Source organism: Stylophora pistillata, chromosome 11 (assembly GCF_964205215.1).
Source record: "Stylophora pistillata chromosome 11, jaStyPist1.2, whole genome shotgun sequence".
NCBI lineage: Eukaryota > Metazoa > Cnidaria > Anthozoa > Scleractinia > Pocilloporidae > Stylophora > Stylophora pistillata.
In genome coordinates, this window is record NC_142529.1 from 1,306,698 (window position 1) to 1,326,532 (window position 19,835).

Sequence of the window (19,835 nt, forward strand, 5' to 3'; positions counted from 1 at the left end):
AGAATTTACTTGTGAAATATGCTGATGATTTAACATTAAGTATTCCAGTAAAATCGCGGGCTAACAACGGCAATTCAGCAGCTGAGGAGGTCCAATCGATCGTCGCATGGACATCTGCTAACCGTATGCAACTAAACTTCAAGAAAACGTGGGAGATGCTTCTTAAAGGCAAATCCACTATGGCCTTACCTGCTCCTCTGGTTTCTATAGACCGTAAACCATGTCTGAAGTTGTTGGGTGTGACTTTTCCCGTGTAACTGGGATTTACATTTTGATAATATTATATCGAAAGCCAGTAGTCGTCTGTACATCTTACGTGTTTGTAAATTCTATGGACTGCCGCTGGATCATCTTCATCTTCTTTTTATCAGTCTTATTCTACCTATATTTACATATGCTGTAGAAGTATGGGGCTGCGCGTATTATCATAAGTATCTGAGTCGCATAGACAGGCTGTTCAGGAGAGCTTTTAAGCTTGGCTACTGTAAAGAGCTTTTTTCGATTGAAAATTTTATTATTCTAAAAGATAAGAAGTTGTGGGCCAAGATCACCGACAGCGATTTTACAACAGCTTTAGATGACCTTTTGCCACCTGAGCGACCAATGGTTACGCTACGTAAGAGGCGCCATAATTATATTCTCCCGCTTGTCAGAACTGAACGTTTCAAGAGGACTTTTGTTAATAGATGTTTGTTCTCTTATTAGTTAGTCAGTTAGTAATTTAGTTAGTTCATTAGTTTTATACTTGCTGAGTTCATATCATTGTAACTAAACACGTTTGTTGTTTAGAATGCTTAATAAAGACTTTATTATTAAACAGTCCTTGCTACCTTAACTGTACTTACTATTGCCAAGTGCACGCCTTCTTTTGTAGAAAAGCGCTTGGTACAGCATCCCGCAGCACAAACACACTCCCAGAGCTGCTAGAGTTGTGTACATGGTGGTACGAAAATAGGGACTTTCTGGCTCAAAAAATGTTACAGGCTCTTCCTCTAAAACTTTCTCCTGTGTAGACGGCAGTCAGTGAAAACAATGTGGGCTTAGATAAAAGCTAGGAAATTAATGTCATCTGGTAATAAACGTAATTATTGTTATAATAATTATTATGTCGCTATAGAATTATTTAAGAGAGTAAGTCCTGTCTCTACAACAGGCCCGCAATGCGTAGTTAATTTACGTCCTTTACCTCAACTTCCGGGTCTGCACTTGCATCTTGTAAATATTCTGTCTGTACATTTTTAGCAATGATCAATTTCTTCAATTCTTCCACCAGGCTAACAGTTTGGCCATGTAGAAGAACGCCATGAGAGATCTCAGCCTCTAGTAATTTGAAAATTTCATACCAGGAACCATTAAACAAATCCTTTCGTTTCACCGGCGTGTACATATCTACCAGAATGCTCTCAACTGCACCGTCGTTTAAAGCCCTCACAAGATGTTCTACATCTGGAAATTGTTTTCCTGGAAAATTTAAGTCATCTTTATTGGTTTAGAATAATAAGGGCTGATGTCCGCACCGTCTGAGGAGTTGTACTATGTTAGAGATAAATGTGTTTAAAACCGTGCGGAAAGAGAAGATGGAGCCTGTATAAATCTTACTGTTATAGGCTTATTACAAGAGTACTTTCCATTGCAATATTCCCTGTAGCTCAGTAGTACGGCATTTGAGTAGTACTAGGAAGGTACATGTCCCCTTTGGGGGCTCCATCTTCCCACCATGGTGATTAATCCTTTGACTCAGATAAGGTACAGAAGGTTTTTTTCTTCACTTTTGTTAGGCAAATTTTTTATCGATTTTCATCAACTTTATGATATTCTAATCTCATATCGTAAAAGGCTTTCACAAGAAAATACAAAAGAAATCTTACCAACAGTGACTTTGCCACTAAGAGAACCAATTGCAACACGTTTTTCAGGCGAATCAGCCACAACTGCAACCTAAAGTAATTTCGTTAAGTTTGTGATGAAAAGTTGTTGAGGAAATTTGTATCGTATAAACGTTTTCTATCTGTGAGTTGAAGTTGAATGTATCTGTTGATTGGGGCCAAATGGAAAGAGTTGCTAAGGTCAGAGGGATACGGGGACCGTTCCAATAATTTTCTAACTATTTTCGATGTTCTGTAATTCAAATTAATACCTAAAGATTGAGATTCACTTACCGTTTTCATATCTGTTCCTTGCGGTGATCCAATAGTTTTCTTGACAGTGGTAACAGTCAGCAGTGAAGTTAAAGTTCCCATGAAAACGGAGAAGATCACAAGGCCGATAAGAAACCAGACTATAGCGAATAATTTGCCAGGTATAGACTTCGGACAAAGATCACCATACCTAAAAAGAGCTATTTGCATCAACTGGTTGTAAATAATTAAGTAGCTGTTGAAAAACAGCAATTAAATTCAGTTCGCTGGTGTGTTGATGCTGGTTTAAAGTGGCTAGTACTTGTAACATATATAACACGGGGGGGAAAGGGTACTTTTGTTCTCGCCAAGGGCCAATCGCTTGGAAGCTGTTAGCACTCACCCATGATCAAAAGATTAACCTGGCCTTAATGTTCAAAGTAAATGCATTAATTAGGTCTAATGGATGGTATTATCTCGTTGTGATGCAAAATTGAAGAGAGAAGGGAACAACCAATACAGCTGTCTTCAACACTATATCAAACAAATACAATCAGCTTGAGTTTGCTTAATAGAGTTTTTGAATAACGCCACCCCATAGCTTTAATACTGTAATTTGGTCGGAAATAAAATGTTTCCTCCCAAACGTAGGGTCAATCAGAATTCTCTCCAGCTAAAACATTATTTTTTCTAGTACCCGACAGTTGTCATAGAAATAAATGACCACCAGAATCCTTGACCAGCTCCTTTAACGAACTGATGGGGAAATTGTTCAGAGTTTTCCTTGGAATCCTGTGAAGAACACAGAAATATGTCACTAACGAGTGATATCTTAAAAACAGTATAAATAGTTCAGAATCGTGTTCCGGTGGCAACGGAGTGACTTGTGATGATCAGTGCTACATAAGTTTCTTATTTAGGTTCCTCGTGAGGAACCAAAATGAACGAAATATCGATCCTGTTTGACTGCGAGGAATCAGCGTACGACGGTGCAGAAAACTAGAGCTCTGGTTTGTTATGATTTGATCAAGAAAAACTGTTTTGATCTTGAGTTGTTGCCTACATTGAGGATTATGGAACTTTTTTTAGATAGAGGTTTCATAAAATAAGTCAACGGCGTAAGAAAGAGTTTTCTAAAGAAGGAGCTTCCAATACCCTCAATTCAGGAGGGTGTCTATACTCTTTATCACACCTTGACCACACCTTTGTAGGGTCCTGTTGTAGTCCTGAGATAATTTATAAGACGCTCAATGATACCTACCAAACACCAGATAACTATTCCCGCTAATGTAGCCGTCACTACAGTTACCACTGCGATAGGCCACGATGATAGAACCGAGCCGCTTGCCAGTTGGGTCAGCACCAGGCCTAGATCTGACTTCCTTGTTATCACCAATACTCCTGGAACTGTAATCACTGGCACAAACCTGCTGTATTCACTCTGCCCAAATGAGGTTTTGCTGACTGGGAAATCAAGTCCATTGCCATCGTCACTCTTATTACTATAAATAAGTTTTGTTGTGTAATCCTCGCATTTACCACAAGTGTCTAAGAGAAGGTCCGATATGACTTTTGTCAAAGTGGAAGTGATAATATCCAGCTGTGAGTGCGAATTCGAACGAGCTGTGATAAACTCCGCGCACGCGCAAGTCACTGTCGAGGAAAAAAACACAATCATGATCAATATGTAGCTTTTCTTCACAGTGCCGATAGAATGTTGGATAAAAAATACGATACGTTTGGCCTCTTACAGAGCGCCAGAGTTGAAATTTTATCGTATCATTGGAGAAAGTAGTAATGGTTGGTTTGTCACCTTTCGCGTTGAGCGCGCTTGGTGTTACATTACAGGAGCAAATAAAACCCAGTGAAGATTGAAAATTGGCTGTGACACCACGCAAAGCTATTCTCACGTGGTTTACTTTTCATTTGTTACTAAAAATAAAATACCAACCTCCATACACAGCCTCACTGTATTTTCCAACACCTTCTGAGGTGAATACAGCCATTTTTATCTTATACCGTGCAAATGGTAAAAGGTCTGTAAGATTGTACTCTGTTTTAAACTGATGACAACCGAATATCAAGGACCTCCATAAAGCATCCTTTTTTGGAATTCCATTAACTTCAATGAGTTTAAACTCCAAATCGTATCCAATAATTTCTCCTTTGACACCAGAAATTGTCTTGGGATCCCACCTGACCAGTATGGTTGTTTGCGATTTTCTTATCGATGCAGTGATCTTTGGAGCAGTCTCATTAACAACTGGCACTGGTTCTGGTGACACTGGTGTCGCTGTTGTTACTGCTTAAAAAATTTAGACATTAAATAGTAAGAAACTGAGGACTGGTTATTTGGACGAGATGTAGCCCAGACCGCGGTTTTACGCAGGCATTGGGCCTTACGTCACGGTATTCTCTATAAGAGGGTCGATTTCATCGGATAAATGTCCTTCCACAGCTAGCTCTCAAAAGCAAACTTTTAGATAAGAGATTCAGCTAAATTCAAGATAATTTGGTTGTATCAACTAAGTTGAAATTGTAAATTGGCCACCGTAATGAGTTAAAAAGCAGACGTTTTGAGCGTTAGCCCTTCGTCAGAGCGAACTAACGCTCGAAACGTCAGGTTTTTAACTCTTTACGGTGGCCAATTTACAATTTCAACTTCGTTGATATAACCAAATTACCTTGTTACCCTCACCGACGCAGGACCACAGTTTCTTTAGAAACTTACCCGCCAAATTCAAGATAGTTTAGTACACGGTTTTGTTAAACAGCGGCTAGACCTTGTTTAAAGTGCACCTAAAACCAAAAAATTTTTTTTCGCTTAACGAAATAAGCGTATTTTCTGGAGTATTTCTGTGCAAACATTTTTTTATTTGCTCAAATCTTCAATTGTCTGTGCCCAGTCAAAATACGGAAAATCGGCCGCCATCTTGCCCCACGGCCGAGTTTAAAGAGGAATGGCTCTAGCGGGTAATGTGACGTCAAATCGAGAACACGAAAGTCTGCATTTCACACATTTTCGCTTGTTTAGGAAGGTTGTAGTCGATTTTGTCCGAAAATATGCCGACTAAGTGTGTTATAGGAGGATGTAGCAACGTGCGAAATTTGCAAGAGGGTATCACGCTTCATACATTCCTCATACAATACACCTGGTCGGCATATTTCGGACAATATCGACCACAACCTTCCCAAACAAGTGAAAATGTGTGAAAAGCAGACTTTCGTGTTCTCGATTTGACGTCACATTATCCGCTAGAGCCATTCCTCTTTAAACTCGGTCGTGGGGCAAGATGGCGGCCGATTTTCCGTATTTTGACTAGGCAAAGAAAATTTAAGATTTAAGCAAATTAAAAAATTTTTGCACAGAAATACTCCAAAAAATTAGCTTATTTCGTTAAGCGAAAAATATTTTTGGGTTTAGGTGCACTTTAAATAACCGGCCCTAAATGTACTTATTGAAGGGTTATCACAGATCCCATCGATAAGATTCTGTTGCCTTAATTTGTCTCGACCAGTTTTACTGCTCTCTCCGTATTCACGCCCTTCATTCTATTCCGTGCTAGGTGGTGTTCTTTATAAAAGTTATCTAAATGAGTAACCACTACTGGGTGAAGACGCAGTTACCGAAGGTTAACGCCCAGGGCCCAGTTGTTCAAAGACCGATTAGTGCTAACCCAGGGTTAAATTTTAGTCCAGGTTACTATATTTCTCTGTTCAAAAGCCGTTTTAAGATAATTTTCCCAGTTCTTCTTAGAGCATGCAAGCACCAAATTGTAAACAAATGAAATTAGAGTGAATTTAATTTTAAAGCTTTCAGATCTGCAATTAAATTTCACGGTAACCCTGGGTTATCTTAACCCACCTTTGAACAACCCGGCCCAGGACTCTAAGTGAAGAGGTCCCATTTCGCACCCTAGAAAGGTGACTGTGGTGTATCGTTAGTTGAGGCAGCTTTCACCGTGCTTCTCCCCACCCATGGGTGTAAATGAACACCAGAACACCGTCAGGAAAGTCTGACAAACTGCTTTGGGGAATCTTTGGATAATCTAGCATCCCATTAAGAGGCATAACTTAGTTCAAGATGTGAGAAACAGTGCAGAACCGAAAGTTATGGACCCTTTTGAAGGTAAGATGTGCTTTGGGTCTAAAAAAATAGTTTTGAAGTGTATAACATGGATACTACGAAAACTTTAGAAAAGGAATCAAACGAAACACTCACAATTCTCTGCCTGAAGACACCCTGTGGTGTTTCCCCACCCTGCAGCAGTGAAACTTGCCATTTCGACACAGCCACTGGACTCCACGGTGATTTTCGTCACACACCATCCAACAGTTATTGTCCTGTTAGTATCGCGAATGAAAATGATATATCCTAGTATTGTCTGGTTAAGCATAGGTTTCCAATGGACAGTTACTGATGAGGATCCATTAGTGGTGGCGTTTGCTTCTGGTGGAGGCGGAAGGGACACTTCTAGGAGGAAAAACATCATGTTATTGTAGGTGCACAGTAGCTCTGGTACTGACATGGATCCAAGCAGTTCAAACCTTCCTTTCCTTTATTAACACAAAACGGAGGAAGCTGGTTTCTTACCTTCTTTTTCTGTAGAAAGGTAATAACAGTCACTGAGACTTTCATCCCCGGATTCCAAGGTAATGGCTCCAATGCGGACACAATACTTGGTGAACGCTGACAGATTTCCAATCTCAAAAGATGTGACATTAGGGCCAACCGTAAAGTTCCTTAGCAGCTCGCCCGCCATGTTTGATGTCGACCGTATCTTCCTACTCTTCCCTGCTCTCATGCGGAGCACTAACACGCGGTAGGCCACCAAATGGAATCTACCGGTGTAAGGTTTCCATTGGACTGCTACAGAGCTGGGGCTTGTTTTTAAAGTGATCATGTTTGATGGTTGTTCTAACGTTGAATCCGGTGAGTCTAGGAGTGGAGAAAAAAGGAAATTAGACTAAGATGAGGTTTCTGTGACACTCAGATATGATAAACAGAGGTAGACGCTGTAAGCGGATGCCCAATTTTCATTATAACATAACCAAAGTAAAGCGCGCGCTCTGATTGGTCAATTTAGCGTCCCCCATTTGCCCACGGGTGTACGCTGCTGACGTGAGCAAATGCAAAGACTATTTTTCCGCGCGCGCTTGTTTTTTTCTGGTCACGTAAGATTTGTTAAATAAAAGGGAACTCTAGCTACATTGTGTTAATGTTATGTTATAAAACAAATGGTAAACACCACAGCGTACACTATAGAGTTATGGATGCACTTGGGAGGTTTGCTAAGCACTCAAGAAGCTAGAGTCACTCTCGGCTATCGCCTCGAGCGACTCTTACGCTTCTTTCGTGCTTAGCAACTTCCCGCGTGCATCCATAACTCAATAGTGTACGCTGTGGTGTTTACCATTTGTTAAACAGATGACATCTTCTGCGACTGTGAATAAGAAACCCTTTAAATCAAGAGATGATTGACACGAAAGCGTTCCTTAAATCTTCGATACATTTTCAATCCACCAACGCTTTACACCCTAACATCAGTCTGCGTATTCTCCATACTTTTCTCTATACATATCCTAAGGTGTTGACAAAGAGAATTTTTGAAACAATCAAGAGCTCGTCTTTTTATTCTCATGACCTCAATGCTTGATTTAGCAGTGACAATTTAAAGAGAAATTCAATAGCAGTCTCCCTCATCCTTTAACCCTATGAAAAAAATGTTTTTTTAATTCTTATATCAATAGCACACACTCACTGCATTGTTTTTTAGCGCACATAGCACAAGCACAGCACATATCTGCTGAAGATGGGCTGTATTGCCCTTTACAGATTAGACATTTAGATTTAGATCTGACGTCAATTCTCCCCTCTAGCTGCTACACGTTTCCCTGTGAATTACTTACACGAAACTGGTGCTTGATAAAGATAACAACTTCTACCTGATAAGTTTGAGTATTCTCATTACCCGTTTGCTGGATAATGTATGGATGTTATAGGGAGAAGTTACATGTTAATCAGTGCTGGGAGTCAGAGGGTTAGGATGAACGTGTTAATAGACGGTGACGTCTTTACGTGCCTGGGCAACCTTGAGAGATACAGCTTCTGTTCTGCTGATATGAACTCTCACTGCAATTACACGGTGATACGCAAGTCCTGTTACGAAACTGTACACCCTGATCACATGACTTGCTGCAAATGCTCCATTCACTCCATTGTGTCCAACGAAAAGAGCTGTTGCCAGACTCATTTCCTGTAATATGATATTTTGACTGATATCATGATGGCGACAAAGCTAAAATACTTCTGTGAAATTCAAGAGTTTGATCATAGAAATTGGAAATGATAACGTGTCTGAGATCCAAAATATATAACGGTATATTTATCTCTATGAAGGAGTTTTGAGAGGGGAAAACAGAATGAATATCACCAATTCTTTAATGGCCCTACATACTTTGGAAATTACCATCAAACTTATTAAAGAAAGAATCAAGAGGCGCAATTTTCCACAGTTTTCCCTAATTTAAAAAAAAATTTCATCCAAATCATGGAAAAATTTGGAATTGATTGATCTGGTCGCACAGCTTTGGTTGAATGACTTGTTACATGACCGTTCTCTAAATATACTCTCACAAATTTCATAGCATATGACCGTCACCAAAGCGTTCACCGAGGCTCAGTGATAGAGTGTCAAACAAACAAATTAATCTTAATGAGTTCTTTTCATGACTGAATCTGTTTTGACTACAAGTCCATAGTAATATTTAGCACCCTTAGCACACCTTGACAGCCGTATAGCTCCACTCTCATTGATATGTGACTCTCCCACGTTAATGGCTGGAAACGGATGTAACGTGCTATGATTGGTGGATTTAAATCATGTGACACAACGATGGTATTGTCTGTATTTCCTGGGAAAATCTTCGACAATAAGATGGGAAACTCGTCATTACAATAAACTAACAATTATAAATAGTTCTTCATGTCCAAATCGTTTCGCAAGCTTCAATAAACATCGAATCAAAACTTCAACTTTATAAATTTAATGTGAATATTCACTTGTCTGGGAAGAGAAACCATGAAATGCTAATTTTTTTCACTCTCCAAGTTATTAAACATAAGCAAGTAGGCCTTTTGCAGTTAGAGATCACGTGCTTAGATACCGCATAGCAACGCCATACTGGAGAGCAAGCACTCCAGTGATCTCAGACAAAATAGAGATCACAGAGGTCTGCATTCAAACAAAGAATACAGCGGATAACAAGTTCAAGAGTATCCCAATTCGAGAAATCTTGTAAGTTTTAATCAACAGCTTCCTTGGAGTGTATCTGCGAAAAACGAATTTTGTTGTGATTTTGCTGCTGATACACTCCGGGGAAGCTGTTGATTACTTCTTACTGGATTTCTCGAATTAGGATACCTTTTGACCTGTTATCCGCTGTATTCTTTGTTTGAATGCAGACCTCTGTTACCTCTATAATGTCTGAGATCACTGGAGTGCTTGCTCTCCGGTATGGCGTTGCTATGCGGTATCTAAGCACGTGATCTCTAGCTGCAAAAGGCCTATTAATGACAATGCTTATCCACCACGGGACCAGGCATTCTCATACTTGAATCTTCAGAAACTTCCTTTGTCCCTGAAATCTTTCGCGTTACACCTGATTGTGCTTGCTAAAAAGGCATCTTCACCGGGATAATTTGACAGATGCCGGCAATGTCTTATGTTCTGTAAGAAAGTCCCGGAAGAACGCCAAAAAAGGGGCATTGATTGAAGAAATGCGAACTAAAACAACAGGCAAAGTTTCAGATGGTCTACCGTACCTCCGTTGAGTTTGGTGATGATAGCTTGTAGTTTTCAAAGGTATCTGTCTCATTACTGTATTGTAAGTGGTACGATTTCACCCACTGGTTCAACTTATCACTAGCTCTTCCTAGTGTTGCCACACCCGTGACTTGAGTACAGTAAGTTATTAGGTCAACTTGAAGCCATTGTTTCTGATCTAGCTGTAAAGCTGACCACGATCCATGACCATAATCGACATTAGGTCGGCTATACTCGGCAGCATTAAGATAGCCGTATTCTGAAGAGGCACTTATTTGATCATTAGAGATTTCACCACTTTCCATACCCAAGGCGTCCTGACATTCAGAAAGTGCTGTGAAGCAGGGAAAATCAATCAGTACATCAATCAGTAAGCCAATAAGTCAGTCGGTTAATAATAACCTATTTAGACTTTCCCTCTCCCCTGTCTGTCGATCTCCAGTTGCAAAAGTTAACTTCTTACTTTGGCTCGATTCAATCGCAAATATACGAATCTCGTGTAAGTGTTTTGTGTCCCTATCACCTATGCATTTTTATGCCATATTATTGTGACTCTGAGAAACTCCAAATTAATTGCATAGAAATGTAAATAATATTCCTACAGCCTAATAGATCACATTATCTCCGATTAACGAATTAGTATCATCATGATCACCGCCAAACATGGTGAACGTGTAACTTCCTTTACAAAATCAGTACCATTCAGTAATCAGATCACTGGAAACTCATTTAAAAGGAAAAGGGCAATGCACTAGAATGAAAACTCAGAGTTTTGGGAAGTTAAGGTTTGAATTCATTTCTATCTGTAGGAATTACTGAATGGCAAATGAGCAAATGACTGACCAAAAAGGTAATAAAGTATCCCTTGCGCGTTTTTTTTAAATCTCGTATCCCCAATTATTTAACACATCACCAGCTAATGCTGGCCTGATTCCAGGTTATCCAATCTTTGATAAAAGTTACCTGGACACGCTTGTTCAGAACAATTTTTTTTCTGGTACTGTTTATTACACGGTTTACTACTACACGGTTGTTCTCCTCTATATCTCTTTGATGCGCCCCCACCACAGGTCTGACTACAAACACTCCATGAGCTCCAACTGCCCCAGACTGGTCCTGACTGTGATCCCGATCCTGATCCTGATCCTGATCCCGATCCCGATCCAGATCCCGAACCAGATCCCGATCCCGACCCCGATCCCGATCCTGATCCTGATCCTGATTCTGATTCTAATTGGTAAGAAAATTAAAAAGGTAAACAAAAACAACACAGCTTAGTTAGCCAGAAAATCGGGACAATTCCAAGTGTCAAGACAAACAACCCCTCCCCCCATCCCTTGCCCCTTTATTGAGCTACTTGAAGAGCCGATGACCAAGAAGGCCAAGGTCTCACCAGTGTAGAGAAAGAAACCGAATTACATTTTGTTTCAAGTATTTCAACAGGCGATGTTTTCCGTACAGCAAAACTAAAAGTGCATTTTTGTGCCCTGAGTATACCTTGCTCTTCAATAGCACAGCCACTGGAAACACCGTCGCCATAATTGGTAAATCCATAGACCATCACACAGTCAATGATGTCACGTTTAGTATATGTAGGGAAGTTATGACTGTTATCCTCAGCAGAAGATTGCCATTTGCCTTTAAGAGAGTCAGCTGTCGTTCTAACTTCTACAAAGTATCCACCGAGAACGTCCCCATGAAAATACACAGGCAGTGGACGCCATCTGACCACCATCCCACCATCGTCAACTGAAAACGAAACGTTGTCAGGAGCACGTGTCGGTACTGGAAGAGAAAAGGAAATTATTTCAGTATCTGTTATAGTATCCTACCATGGTTCACACTGAGGCGTCTTAGCCAAACCAAAGCAAGTTTTTCCCATCCGCCCAAACATACGTTTTCATTTCATTTCCACACTAGAACGCTCAGAGATATAACGAGTTTTGGCTCGCCTTTTTCATAATTTCCCCATTTTCACTCATTCACTCATTACAAAACACCAAACAGTTGTCTATAATTCTCGCTGGAAATTTAAACGTATGAATATTTACATTCATAAATCATCAATTTAAATAACTCCCATGATTTATTGCATTTTATCATATGTCATAGTACATGCGCTATCATTGGTCAATTTAGTGGCCGTATTTCACTGCACGGCCGCTAAATTCAAAAGCTTGTTTCAAAAGAAATCATTCCCCTCTGTTTGAACCCATAGATATACCTTATCATAGGAAATTAACGCTGCATAAATTTAACGCGAATTGTTAAAATTCGCGTTAATTTAAGTCGCGTTATTTTTGTTGAGCGTTAATTTCCGCAGCGTTAATTTCCGCGCTCTTAATTTCCATTATTTTAACCTCAATTTTAGAACCTGTCCAGACATTCTGGACGCTTAAAAAACATTAACTATAAGCTTTCTTTCTTTCAATTTACCCTTTATTTTTCATCTTTCACAGAAGCTAAGGTGCAGGTTCACAATATTTCGAGTTTATCTTCATCGTTGTCGCTGTCAGAAGTGATGTCAATATCTTCTCTTTTGATCTCGGCCAAGATAGGCTTCGAATCGTCAACATAGTCTTTCTCGACAGAGTATGAGACATCCTCTGTTCTCTCTTTCAAAAGCGCCAGATTTCTCGCATTGCTCTACTGGACAGAAACGACCATTGGTATTTCAAGGCCTCCTTGAATTAGTGGCGATCTTTTCGGCTTCACTGAAATAACTCTTCCTGTAAATTTGGCTCCTTGTTCCAAAGCATACTTCACATAACGGCTCAGTTCTTTTGGTACGCGACAAACAACCACATGGCTCAGTTTTGTCCAGTTGTTAATTTCTTGGTATCCAGTGTTGAAATAAATTTGTTCCAGATGTCACCACCAACTGTGTCTTAATCGCGTTAATTTCCTTTATTGTGAAATTCTACCTCCTCCTCTTTCGCGTTAATTTTCTTTATTCGAAACTCGTTTTCCATTAAATTCGCGTTAATTTAAGTCGCGTTAATTTCCAACACCTTAATTTCATGGAACGTTAACTTCCTATAATAAAGTAATCAATATCTAACCCACTTCGTTTTATCTTTCCGTACTGTAAGTTATGGGACCTCGTTTTTTCCTCTCGGATTTATGGTCCGCACGCTTCGTCCTTGGGCCTAAATCCTTATGGAGAAAACTTAATCTATAACTTACAATATGGACCTCGAACTCGCTAAGTAAGCATCTATTTGTTTATTTTAAGGAACAAGTTAATGTGGTTTTATTTGCATTCATTACATAAAGCTACTTAGGACTGGGGATGAAGCAGTGAGTTATAAGATCACTTAAATACCTCTTGTGGAATCATCTTGCCCATAAATTTCCAGCCTTAAACATGGTTTGCCACCCCGATCCATCGGCCGCAGCTTCACATAACGCGCTACAACCCCAGGCTCCAAAATGTTTTTCTTTACACGGTAGTAGTTGCTGTTGGCTTCGAATTCCTAAAACGCATTTAGGGACCGGTTATTGTTTATCTCTTTGGGGGGGAGGGTGGAGGATTTTGGTTGCAAGTCAGAAGAAAGTCTATCTAAAACTTGCTTTACTCGTTCAAGTTTGACTCACTATTCATTCTTAAAGGGCCACCACCACTTCACCTGCTAAAAATTCCATCCATCGAGTTAATTCGTTAATATGTACATACATACATACACTCATACATACATACATACATACATACATACATAGGTTAATTGACCACTTCCCATAGGGGCTTTTCAGGGCCAACACCCACCCATCCCACCTAGGGAGTACATCCACCACGCAGTAATCTCGTGCGTGGGAAATTAACGTCTCCTACCCCTAACCCTGCAGGAGACGGGGCCTACGGTTTATTCGTTCTTATCCGAGAAGACTAGAATATGGATCCATTTCTTGATTATATTTTAAGACCATGATTATTGGTCCGGCCGGGGCTCCAACCCTCGACCTCCCGCGCAACACAATCCGGCGCTCTAACCAATTGAGTTCACCGGGAGGCGGTAGCTCAATTGTAAGATTTCAGAAATCTCCAAATTCAGACAAACCCTTTCCTGTTGCTAGGTTACGAACCTTAACAATTCCATTTTCTTTGTAAAGCTCGTACTTCCTGTCTCTGTTTGCCAGTTTAACACGGTATTTCCTCACGTATTCCCCGCTAGGTTGAATTCCTGAACTCCTCTGAACTCCCTGGGTACCAATGCCGCAAATAAAATGAGGTGATCCCAAGTCGACCTCGAGATAAACTTGGCCACTGGGAGAAGCACACCACCCCTCTGCGGAACTTAGGCGCGCATCATAAGCAGAAGTGTCGAATTTTGTTTCGGTGGATTGCATGGCAGAGTCTGGTATGGCTCTGTTTTCTAGGCCAAGAGGCATATCAGAACAGTTTTGATGTAGCCAAGCGAAATCTGCAATATATTTCATTAAAAAACAAAGAAATTATCAGACAAGAAGAACACTACTTTGAACGATTTCCATAGAACAAATATTTTCCTACGCAAATATCTGATTACACGATAGACAGAGAACAGCAAGGTTATCAGTCCTACAGCCTCGGCTTTACCTCGCTTTTAAGGAACTAAGTCCTGGGAATGAAAAGGTTGAATACGGAAAGCTCATGAGAACTAAAATCCTGAAAAAACCTTGCCATGATATCTTACAAAGATCCTGCCAATGCCTAACCAAACCTGACCAGAATCTCTAGAATTATCGAGGAGGAAATTTACATTCAAATCAAAGGCGACCTACCTTTTCGCTTACAGGAAAAGGAACATTTCGATGAACACGATTTCACGTCCCAATATACACTTTCCTCATCATAAGTAACACACTCAGGTCCCTTTACATTTTGACCTTTCCATTTTGTAAAGTTCACGACAGAACCGTCATTCCAATGGAGTTGGCCTCTCGTTTTAGAACGCAAGCCAATCCAAGAGCAATTCCCAAGCTCTTCTTCAGTTAAGGATTTGACAAACTGATTTTCAGCCTCACTGTAAAGAGACACCAGATCAGAATTATGGTTATAGCACTCAACAGAGGCGTCGTTCCACTTAACCTTGCCTCCGTTCTCCCCTAGACCAAAGGCACGATAGCAGTTTCCGCTATAGCTTGACCATCCCTTTAAACATGCTGTGGAAGAAAGAAAATAACCTTTAGTGACTAGTCATTATTTATCGCCCAATGGGGTCAGGATGTTTTGTGGGGATCACAGGGTTTTCAAGGGGAACAAAGGGGGGATCGGTCGTTGCCAACAGGGATATATAAGAGGAAAATAGAAAATTGGCTTCAATTTGACATAACCAAATTCACCCCCCCCCCCCTTACTCGCCAAGGAAATAACTAGTGACCGGTCCCTGGCGACACATTTTTGTCTCAATCACAACGTTCTACCTCATGTTTCTTCCTGGAAGACGGGAGGTGCACACCATGCTCTCCCAAAAAGATGACCCTATACCATTATTACAATAATAATAATAATAATTATGATAATAATAATTTTTTATAATAATAATGATAATACTTTATTTGCCATAATCACTAAAAATTTACAAAAATCATGTTAAAAAGCTTTAAATGTCTAATAAAAATCTAAGAAAAGCTATTGGATACATGCTTCGGTTAGTAACGATGATGACAACAACAATAATAATCATAATAATTCGGTTCTCTAGGATCAGACTCGTATCAGACCCAAAATAACTTTGATAACAAAAACGACCTACATATAAAAATCGCGAAAGCAACTACTAGTTCGTATTGAAAGAATTTCAGAAAACGTGCATCGAAATTATCCTTATAAAAGTAAATTACATTAAAAAAGTATATGAGAAGGGAAATGACACTCTTACTCTAAAAGTGTAAAAACAAATTTTAAAAATGTCTGGCCTATATTTGCCATAGCATTGTCAATTAAAAAATCTGTATCGAATGTTTCAAATGTTCTTCTTTTCTTTCTTGTACCTATTAAGCATAAGAAGGCGCATCGTAAGAGTGCAAAGGAGATTTTGGCTCTAATCCAGGACATAGCGGTAGAGTATGTTTGACATTTCTTAATGGATATGAGTTCAGCTAAGCGTTTATGGTAAATCTTGCATTCAGTGCCCATCCCTCCGGTGGTACTAAAGATCAGGGGCGTAAAGGATCCTTGCTCTATTTCCAATACTCTACTGGCATACTACTACTACTACTACTACTACTACTACTACTACTGCTACTACTAATAATAATAATAATAATAATAATAATAATAGTTTAATATTTATATTGCGCAAATTAATATGTGGATATGATCAGATGCGCATCACAACACTTTTCGGAGGACTTTGGCCAGACTGCATCAGCAGTTTACAAACAATGCTTTACAAATAATTCCCAGTAAACAGGCCAGATCACATCACAGTAATCTCGTGAGTGGGTTCTTTAACGTCCCCTGCCTAACCAAATTAACTAATTAATAGATATATTTTAATCTGATTTCTATCTTTTTCCACACTCTGAGGGTAAGGGTTAGTTCCTCAATTCACTTTATCATTCTAAAGAAAACCTTTACCTGCTGGAGTGTTAAGGTCGGTACACTCGCTCTTAGGACCTTCCCCCTCTTCATTATAACCAACGACTTTTATGCAATACGTCGCGTTCAATTTCAGGTTGAACAGTTTGGTCGAATTTTCTACACTTTTCTTTTCTAATCCCTGTGCACCAGCTCCTTTTGTTTGATAATACAGCCTATATCCAGTAATTCCCAAGCCCCCACCAAAGTAGTCCGGGATGGAATTCCAGCTTACTAATACCGTTGTCAACGATAAAATCTCCGTGGTCAAATTTGTTGGTGCGCTGGTAGGTGGACCTGTGGAGAAAATCACGAGATGTATCGATGTTAAGTATCTCCACACTGCGCTTGATACACTTTTCTACAGACTCCAAGTATAATTTTAAAAGTCTTTGTAAGGCTTATTTATACCAGTTAGACACTGAATGAACCTAATTTATTATTATTATAATATTATTATTATATATATATAGGTATGTGTAGTGTTTTTCTTTCTTGGTTGGCCTTTTGTGAGGGAACCTGTTCTTGTTTCTTGGCCTTCCCCTCAGCTTTGTATATGTGTTAAGTTTGTTGAGAAAATTATTACAGTAAAGTAAAAGTAAGAGAGAATTTGACTCTTTCCTATCATTGATCGATCAGGTAAGCGTTTCATTTAGCATAAGCATAATCATTTGTTGGTCACAGACGCCCCGCTATACGATTAGCAATTAGTTCTTATTAACCAAGCGGGAGGTCTGTATGGGAGAATCTTGACCGAGGTCGCCAGTACAGACCGAACGCAGTGGGGTCTGTACCAGCGACCGAGGTCAAGATTCTCCCATACAGACCGACCTAGCTCGGTTAATAAGATGTTTATTATATGTCTGTGTCTTGTATGCCAATTTTTTATATTCTTTGTACCTTTTTCTTCTAGACCGGCCTAGATGCTGGTTTGGATGGGAAAATCTAGACCACTTTCAATATTGATTTCAGCCAATCAAATTTGTGAACTCGGTAGTTCCCAGTCCTTGTGAGACACAGCCATATAATAATAGTTCATAACAGTTTTTATCATTCATAGCCGCCGTTTTTTTTTTTTTACTCCAAGGAATAAAGCCAATATATGTGTTGCTAGGTTACTGATATACTGTTTGAGTTGAAGATTAGCGCAGCAACATCTGCATGCGCTTAGACGTCCCCTATTTCATCTTCTACACGCATGTGTGAGGGTCAAGCCTGGATGAAGCAAGTGTTAACTCACTTCCGTTGTTTCGGAATTAACTCACTTCCGTCGTTTAGGAATTAACTTGCCTGCCTGAGCGTACAGATGCGTCGTTGTTTTTAGCTTACGCGCGACATCTCCAACCCTTCATTTCGAGATATCAGAACTTCCGACTCATGGTAGGCGAGAGCCATATGATGTACCCAGCATTTACGTTCTTCTATGTTTGTGTGAATAGAAGACTGTTATACTGAAGTAGAGACCATCCGTGACCACTAGAACACGAACACGTAATATACATTCGACCCAAGCAGAGAAAAATTTTAGGTTAAAAAGCTTAGTTTAGCTAAACAATGAGACCGAAACCAACCTGGAGATTTCAAACTTTTTCCATAAAGCTCAATTCTCAAACAGGGATAAACAAAGAACTCCACCGGCCAGATGCGAACGTATTGAGTTAGCGGAGTTTGTTTAAACTCTCTTTTCGATACTTCGTGGGAATTTTTATTTCCTTGAAAGATCTAGAGAAAAAGACGCATAAAACATAATCGTTTTCATTGATAGAAGAGTATTCTTAAACGCGAATTATACAGACACAAAGAGTAAAATTTTCACTCATGAGGGAGCTGTCACTTTTTGACACCTGGGAAGTCGGAGGATATTAAGCAACCTCGTTCCCAAGGTCTCACATCTTCCCGCCCCTCCTCACTCGCTCCAGGGGGCGGGAAGATGAGAGACCCTGGGAACGAGGTTGGATATTGAGGGGATCACATGATTTTCAGGAGGAACAAATGGAGGATCAGTCGTCGCCAACAGAGTATACCGGGGGAATTATAGAAAATTGACTTCTAATTAACTGCCTTTGAGGAAAGGGGGAAGGGGGGAGCAGTCGTAAGAATATTAAAGAGCCTTATAAGGGGGATCAGGTAGCTTTTGTCGTCACAAAACCAAAATCTCCCGATCCCCTCAAGGGATAAATAGTGAACGGTCCCTTCGAAATTATGTACCTCACTGGTTTCGTTGATATACCAGTCCCATCGTAAGCCATCAATGGAAAACTGTAGACGATACGTTTTGGTAAAAGCGCTGTTTTCGCCAAGCAGTCCTTGTGTAGCGAGAGCGCAGATTCTGTACGAAGAACCCAAATCTATCTCCAAGTATTCTTCTGTAGAATTTCTCTCTGGGCACCAAGCTCCTTCCCCGGCCAATCGAGCTTTGTGTGGTTGTTTGTCGGGTAATGAGGAAGATGCTGAAAATATGTCGTTGTACCTAACGCGATATTCAAGTCCAATGCCCGTGTCCTTGCACTCCAAGTTGTCAGGGTCGGGAGCGACTGTAAAAGAAGTATGACAGCAGTGAATTTCATAACTAAACCAGATACAGGGTTCTTGCACTTTTTCAGGCACCCAATATCAAGCAGACAAGAGATGAAAAGAACGAGAAATATCAATTAGGGGATTGTTAGTTGATCCAACATCAAATTCTCCAAACTAACATCATAAAAATTGTATGGCAGACAGTAAAGAGAATTACTACTGAAATCTTGGGAGCAACACTGTTAAGCCGGTTGGCTAAACTATCATTAAGTTCTCACCTTTCCTCTCACAGATATAAGGTCTGACTTGAGTGCATTCCTCTTTTTGCCACGCACCACTGCATGGTAGTGGATTATTTAAGGCACTACCACAAATCCTGACGCACAAAGTGCTTCTTTCCTTATTATTTTTCCACTCTTTCGGGTAAAAATCGATGGGTGAACCATCCACCCACGAGTGCGTTCTCTTTTCCTCATTCCACTCAGCGCCTATCCAGGAAAAGTTGTCAGCCAAAGCTGCAACAAATTTGTTCTCTTCGTAATTGGCGACGGTCACAAGATGAGAGTGGCGACTGATGCATTCCTGCTTGGCACGTGACCAGTTTGTTGGTTTCTTTACATGGAAATAGCACGAGTCTTGATATCTTGTCCACGAAATGGGGCAGGCTGTGAAACAAGATCATTCTTTCATGTACATGTCTGTAGAATTAATTTCACTTCCACTTTAGTTAAAAAGGGAAACAACCCAGACTGAGAGATGAGAATACTTATGATTATTATTTACCACACAGGTGAATAGTGCTTTTTGCTTGCG

The 19,835-nt window shown here is 40.0% G+C and overlaps 1 protein-coding gene across 7 annotated transcripts in view; it reads right to left on the reverse strand.

Moving 5' to 3' along the window:
* The window catches only part of LOC111323880 (uncharacterized), a 33,911-nt gene that overhangs the window by 1,967 nt on the left and 12,109 nt on the right, over positions 1-19,835 (reverse strand). For 2 of the 7 annotated variants that reach the window (XM_088739415.1, XM_088739410.1), the window contains exons 9-29: positions 19,301-19,687; positions 18,714-19,039; positions 18,077-18,227; positions 16,506-16,802; positions 14,705-15,085; positions 14,027-14,364; positions 13,269-13,419; positions 11,441-11,728; positions 10,907-11,173; positions 9,943-10,277; positions 8,904-9,042; positions 8,201-8,374; positions 6,712-7,056; positions 6,340-6,591; positions 4,069-4,422; positions 3,379-3,770; positions 2,815-2,909; positions 2,160-2,328; positions 1,869-1,938; positions 1,187-1,461; positions 846-1,005 (exon numbers count right to left, since the gene is read on the reverse strand). In XM_088739415.1, coding sequence (XP_088595541.1) covers positions 846-1,005; positions 1,187-1,461; positions 1,869-1,938; positions 2,160-2,328; positions 2,815-2,909; positions 3,379-3,770; positions 4,069-4,422; positions 6,340-6,591; positions 6,712-7,056; positions 8,201-8,374; positions 8,904-9,042; positions 9,943-10,277; positions 10,907-11,173; positions 11,441-11,728; positions 13,269-13,419; positions 14,027-14,364; positions 14,705-15,085; positions 16,506-16,802; positions 18,077-18,227; positions 18,714-19,039; positions 19,301-19,687 — 5,346 coding nt within the window. The remainder of the gene's footprint in view (positions 1-845; positions 1,006-1,186; positions 1,462-1,868; positions 1,939-2,159; positions 2,329-2,814; positions 2,910-3,378; positions 3,771-4,068; positions 4,423-6,339; positions 6,592-6,711; positions 7,057-8,200; positions 8,375-8,903; positions 9,043-9,942; positions 10,278-10,906; positions 11,174-11,440; positions 11,729-13,268; positions 13,420-14,026; positions 14,365-14,704; positions 15,086-16,505; positions 16,803-18,076; positions 18,228-18,713; positions 19,040-19,300; positions 19,688-19,835) is intronic. The other 5 variants (XM_088739414.1, XM_088739412.1, XM_088739411.1 and 2 more) reach the window with 5 other exon arrangements.